We start from the raw sequence: 6,626 nt of genomic DNA on the forward strand, positions 1-6,626 counted from the left end.
TCATCTGTAAACATATTATTAGTTTTCTCTACAAGATAGGATAGCGTTTGGGAAAAAAAAAATCACCACATTATGTCACCTGAAAAATAGCTAAAATTCTTGAATATCATCAAGCTTCTAGTCTGTGTTTACATGTTGTTAATCATATCACTGAGAAATCTCCTCCACCATTGTTGAAATCAGACTCTGTATGAGGTCTGTCCATTGCATTGGTTGATGCTTTCTGGCTCGTTCAGTCTGCAGGTTTCCCCTCTCCAACTCATTTTTGACTTGTGTTTATTCTTTTAAAGAAATTGAATGCTGGTAACATTTCTTTTAATTACTGCATGTTTTACTATGGAGAGGGTTGTGTTTCAGGAATGGCACTGAGTTTCACAGGAAATGGCAAGACGAAATGTTTAACTGTATATTGGGATATAAATTAGTAATAATGAAAACTAAACTTAACTGATCAGATCAGATCAGTTGCTCAGTCGTGTCTGACTCTTTGCGACCCCATGAATCGCAGCACACCAGGCCTCCCTGTCCATCACCAACTCCCGGAGTTCACTGAGACTCACGTCCATCAAGTCAATGATGCCATCCAGCCATCTCGTCCTCTGTCGTCCCCTCTCCTCCTGCCCCAATCCCTCCAGCATCAGAGTCTTTTCCAATGAGTCAACTCTTTGCATGAGGTGGCCAAAGTACTGGAATTTCAGCTTTAGCATCATGCCTTCCAAGAAATCCCAGGGCTGATCTCCTTCAGAATGGACTGGTTGGATCTCCTTTCAATCCAAGGGGACTCTCAAGAGTCTTCTCCAACACCACAGTTCAAAAGCATCAATTCTTCAGTGCTCAGCCTTCTTCACAGTCCAACTCTCCAATCCATTACATGACCACAGGAAAAACCATAGCCTTGACTAGACAAACCTTTGTTGGCAAAGTAATGGCTCTGCTTTTGAATATGCTATCTAAGTTGGTCATAACTTTCCTTCCAAGGAGTAAGCATCTTTTAATTTCATGGCTGCAGTCACCATCTGTAGTAATTTTGGAGCCCAGAAAAATAAAGTCTGACACTGTTCCACCATTTCCCCATCTATTTCCCATGAAGTGATGGGACCGGATGCCATGATCTTCATTTTCTGAATGTTGAGCTTTAAGCCAACTTTTTCACTCTCCACTTTCACTTTCATCAACAGGCTTTTGAGTTCCTCTTCACTTTCTGCCAGAAGGGTGGTGTCATCTGCATATCTGAGGTTATTGATATGTCTCCCGGCAATCTTGATTCCAGCTTGTGTTTCTTCCAGCCCAGCATTTCTCATGAATGTATTTTTACTCTGCATATAAGTTACATAACAGGGTACAACTATCAGCCCTTTGACATACTCCTTTCCTATTTGAACCAGTCTTTGTTTCATGTCCAGTTCTAACTGTTGCTTCCATACAAATTTCTCAAGAGGCAGATCAGCGTGGTCTGGTATTCCCATCTGTTTCAGAATTTTCCACAGTTTTATTGTGATTCCACACAGTCAAGGCTTGCATAAGTCCAAAATAAGCAGAAATAGATGTTTTTCTGTAACTCCCTTGCTTTTTCCATGATCCAGCAGATGTTGGCATTTGATCTCTGGTTCCTCTGCTTTATAATTTGGCCAAAAAAGAAAGAAAAATATTTAAATACTGATAAATACTATGTTACTCTCTGGGTTGAAAAATCAGTGAATAACAATGCTTAAAGGGCTTCCCTGAGTGCTGTTCAGTGCATCTGGAAATTGACTTCTTTTTAATACTGTGAAAACAAGGCTGGGAACCAGACCTTTCCAAGGGTGTGGGTGAAGCTCCAACATTATGAGGAAATAGTAATTTTGTTTGGACAGTGGCTTGAATTTCATAGATTGTATCAGGTGAGTACCATTAATGATGATGTGGACAAAACAGAATTGCTTGTTTAACTCTTGTTTCTTTTCCTGGGTTATTGTTAATGGATGATGTTGCCTTTTGCAGAATGATTCATTAGCAGTAATGACATAGATTTTTATAAATAGTATACATACGCTGTGTAAGAAAATAGAAAAGCAATGTAAGATAGTGAGAGAATTAGCCTCTCATTTTATTTGAGTCCATGTGCAATCTGTTTATCTGTGTATCAACTCACACGTGCACACATTACACACATAAAAAGAAATATGAGTGTTAAATCCTTTATCAGGTCTTTGCATGTTCACTCATTTTAATAGTTCGGTAAATGAGGCTTGGTGAGAGGAAGACTCACTCAACACTGGCAGCTCATGTTCAGAGCGTTTCAGCAGAATCTAGACCCACCAGTGCGGGCTGCCTTTCATTGAGGAAGTTTATAAGGAAGGCAACTTATTAAAAAATTTCGGTGATTAATGAAAGTGGATGGGTAATAAATGATTCACGCATTCAGAAAGAAATAGATTAATAATTACCTTAATCAAGTTAAATTTTGTATTGTCGGTCGGCTCCAAAGACCCAGGCCACGTGCGGCTGTTTCTTTATGACCTCACCTTTCTGAGTAAAGCTCAGGCATTATCTTTTCCCCCACACTTAAGCATCTCTGGAGAAGAGCAGGTCTGGAAGTGGCTGCCATTCTGTATTTCTTGGGAGCTGATGCTTTTGCAGGCAGCCAATGGGTGACTGAGACCGAAGGTGGCATGTGCCTGGGCCTTTACCGCCAGGGCATGTGTGCAGCACAGACCCTGCGTGGGAAGGGATGCAGGACGGACTGCCACAATGATTCTTCGTACGTTTGTGATGTAAAACAGGACCACTCTCCTGTTTTCTGCGTGTTTGGGCATGATTCAGCCCCTTGTGTCCACTTCCTCTTGGCAGAAGGGAGGATCGAGAGGCAGTGCCGCCGCAGTTTGTCACTTGCTCACGTCACTTCTGAACGATGTCCTGTTACCTGCCTGCGACTCTGATTATTGCAGCAAAAACCAAGACGCTCGGACGCAGAGGGTATCTCAGGAGGTTTTTTTTGCTCTCTGAAATGTCATCTGGACTAGATGTAGCAAGAGGTCACAAGGTTTTACACTGGAACCACCTAATGAGACTCTTGCTTATTTTTTTGGAATCCCTGTATCAGTGAATGGGGAATACTCGTAATAAAGAGGTATCTAGAACTGTTTTGGCCTTTTAGTTACAGAAACGTGATGTGTAGTAGAAAAGCTGGCTTTGAGTAAAACAATCATAGTTATTAACTCTGGGTGTTTGAATCTCAATCTTTTCTTATTGAATGCCAGATCAGATGGATTAGAAACGCTACCAGTCCATTCATGTGAAATGCACATGCAGTGTTCAGTAACATGAGTACTAAGTTTACTATTATACCTTTTATCTACAAATATACATACATAATTAGATTTTCTTCTCACTGTTTCCCTAACCCATTCTGCCCCCAAATCTTGGAAGAAAAAAACAGAGAAAGTAAATTTTCTGCATTACATAGTGTTAAATTACACATGGTATATTATACTAAGATTTAATTGAAGTAACATTAAGTTCATTGAGCTGAAAACATTCATTAATGAAAAATAGGGAAATGAGATCACAGTGAAAATAATTCAGACTGATGAAAACTTCAAGGCCCGGAGTCAGAGGCTAGGATTGAGTCTGTTTTCTCTGTTTGCTACGTGGCTGATCTTCATCTGTTAAAATAGAGATAATAATTAAACTCATAATTGTTTGGATAAAGCAAAGAGATTGCATGCAAGCAAGACATAAGGCACTTAATAAATTTAAGATAATTTGGAAAAAAACAAATTAGCTCTTAATTATAAGCTCAGCTTTTTGGTAAACAATCATACAATATGACATGTAAGAAAGAAGTAAATAATTGAATATTTAACTTTCATATTTAAGTTTTATATTATGTAGGTGCTCTGTACATAGTAATATGTAAAGGCATTCTCAGAGCAGCGATTGACCTCACTTAGTCTCCGTTCCTCATCTGTGATGTGGGCCAGTACCTTCCTGGCAGCTGGTTGTGAGGATTAGAGATAAACAGCACATCGGTCCACCAAGATCTTACCCTCCCAGGAGCTGAGAGACACTGTGTGCATGTGACAAATGATGGACCAGAATAAGACAGTCCTCATTAGAGATGAGAGAGTAAGAGAACTTTAGGAACCAGCAGTAAGAGAGAGTCCAGGATGGGTATGGGAGAGTGTGTTGTGGCTGAGCCTGAAAGATGGGCCAAGATATGACAGGCCATGAGGAGGAAAGGGCAATTCCACATGGAAGAAAAGCTGTATAAGAAAAGACGTCTGCCATTTGAACTCTGGAACCCAGCCTTCCTCTTGTCCAGGGCTCATTAATGGTTTCACAGTCTACTGTGTGGGTGTTCTACACTAATCCCCACATCAGTGAAGGCTCTCATGTTCTTCTGGATGGATGGCATCAAGAATTAGCAGCCACCATTCGCTTAGTTTGCCTCAGTGTGTGTGTTCTGCGTTCAGTGAGAACTGGTTAAATAAACTTAGAGGAAAATAACATGTATGAATAAGAACACCTTCTGTCAGGAGGAAACTGTAATTATATGCTCAACTCAGGCTTTCCCTCTAACCTAATCAGAAATTGGTGGCTGGGAATTAACTGACTTGGATTTTACTTCAAATCTTGTAAATATTTTCTTATCTGTGGTGTGTCCCATGAATAATTGTCAGAGTAATTGTCATGCTAGAAATTTAATGCTCAAAATTCTCCAAGCCAGGCTTCAAACAGTATGTAACCTGAAACTTCTAGATGTTCAAAACTTGATTAGACAAAGTAGAGGAACCAAAGATCAAATGAAGCCAACAATTCAGTTGGATCATCAAAAAGCAAGAGACTCTGAAAAACACCTACTTTGGCTTTTATTGACCTACACCAAAGCCTTTGATTGTTGGCATAACAACAAACTGTGGAAAAGTTCTCAAGAGATGGGATAACCAGACCACCTTACCTGCCTCCCTGGAAATCTGTATGCAGGTCAAGAAAGCAACATTTAGAAAACTGGACATGTAACAATAGACTGATTCCAATTGGGGAAAGGATATGTCAAGGCTTTATATTGTCACCCTGTTATTTAACATAATATGCAGAGTATATCTGCAAAACACTCGGGCTGGATAAAGCACAAGTTGGAGTTCAAGATTGGAGGAAAAATATCAATAACCTCAGAATATTGCAGAGGACATCAATCCTTATGGAAGAAAACCCCGAGCGAACAAAGATCTCCTGACAAAGTGTGAAGAGGACAGTGAAAAAAGTTGGCTAAAAAACTCAACATTCAAAAAAAAGAATGTCATTGGCATCTGTCCCAATCACTTCATGGCAAATAGAGTGGGGAAACAGTTGGAAACCATGGAGAACTTATTTATACTCTCTCTATTTATTAGAGGCTGTAGTCCTTCTTGAACTTCTCTTCTGAGGGGGTATTGTTTCTGATTTGGAAACTAATTGGGGTCTCAGGACAATGACAACCAGTCCAGCTCAGTGAGCTTGTCCAGGAGTTCCCTGGTCCTGCACCTAGGGGTTAATTTTGTCCTCTCAAAGCTTTTCTTTGGCCCAATTGGAGAGGCTATAATGGGTTCCTCAGCAGTAACTAGGAGCTGTAGAGCCCTAGGGGCTGAAAACTTCAAATCATAAAAATGGTTCCTAGCTTGGTGAGTATATCTCTTCCCAATAAGGGGGTAGGGCATTCATGGACCACCAGAAACTGATGGGAAAATATTTATCCATCCCAGCAACAAAGAAGTGCTCAGATGAATCTTTTAAAATTGTTTTTCCCATAGCACTCAAAATGGTACAGGTTTGGGAGGAGAAGGCTCCGGAGTAGGAGGTCAGGATAGAGTAGATAGCCCCTGTGTCAACCAAGAAATTCTTTGGCCTACCTGCCACATCCACTTGCACTCTTGGCTCCAGCCCCATGATGGTTATCTGTGACAGGTGAGCTGGTTGGAGTGGGCTGCTTCAGTCCTGTTGAACCATCATGAGGAAAGCTTTGGTACTTGACCTTGAGGCTTTTGGGTGCCCAGGGCAGAGTGCCGCCCAGTGTCCTGACTGATGGCATTTGTGGCAAGCTGTTTTAGGAGGCTTGCCATGATTTGGAAAGTTTGGCCCAATGTCCTGCCAGTATAGATTAGGCATTTGTTTCATGCCCTGTCATTTAAGGATTCAGGGTTTGCCATAGGGCTTCCCTGAAGGGCTACCAGGATCTGGACATGCTTTATCTATTTACTTCTCTCCCTTTCCTGGGCCTTGGCTTTCCTCTCCTGTCCTCTGTTATAAAAGGTTTTGGTGGCTGTATGAACCTTCTTGTCTAAAGAGGCAGTAAGGCTCTGTTGCTGTAGCTATTGTAACTTTATATCTGATGCACATTGGGATAGGAATTTGTCATTTAAAATCACCTGCCCCTCATAAGAGTCTAAATTCAGACAGGTAAACTTTTGAAGGACCTCTTTTAACTTTTCCAGAAAGGCAGTGGGCTCCTAATTAGTGCTGAGACCTGGGTTTAGTTGGTTACTTTTTATTGGGCTGTCTTTAATCGTGAAAGTGAAAATGAAGTGAAAGTGAAAGTTGCTCAGTTGTGTCCGACTCTTTGGGACTTCATAGACTATACAGTCTGTAGTATTGTCCAGGCCAGAATA

At 40.9% G+C, this 6,626-nt stretch overlaps 1 protein-coding gene across 1 annotated transcript in view; it reads left to right on the forward strand.

Annotated features, from left to right (window-relative positions):
• The window catches only part of LOC104973089 (ATP-binding cassette subfamily C member 4-like), a 149,005-nt gene extending 146,087 nt beyond the window's left edge, over positions 1–2,918 (forward strand). Inside the window, exon 12 of the mRNA XM_059892171.1 lies at positions 2,550–2,918. Coding sequence (XP_059748154.1) covers positions 2,550–2,918 — 369 coding nt within the window. The remainder of the gene's footprint in view (positions 1–2,549) is intronic.
• The last annotated feature ends 3,708 nt before the right edge of the window (positions 2,919–6,626 follow it).

Source organism: Bos taurus, chromosome 12 (genome assembly GCF_002263795.3).
Source record: "Bos taurus isolate L1 Dominette 01449 registration number 42190680 breed Hereford chromosome 12, ARS-UCD2.0, whole genome shotgun sequence".
In the NCBI taxonomy this organism is placed as follows: Eukaryota; Metazoa; Chordata; class Mammalia; order Artiodactyla; family Bovidae; genus Bos; species Bos taurus.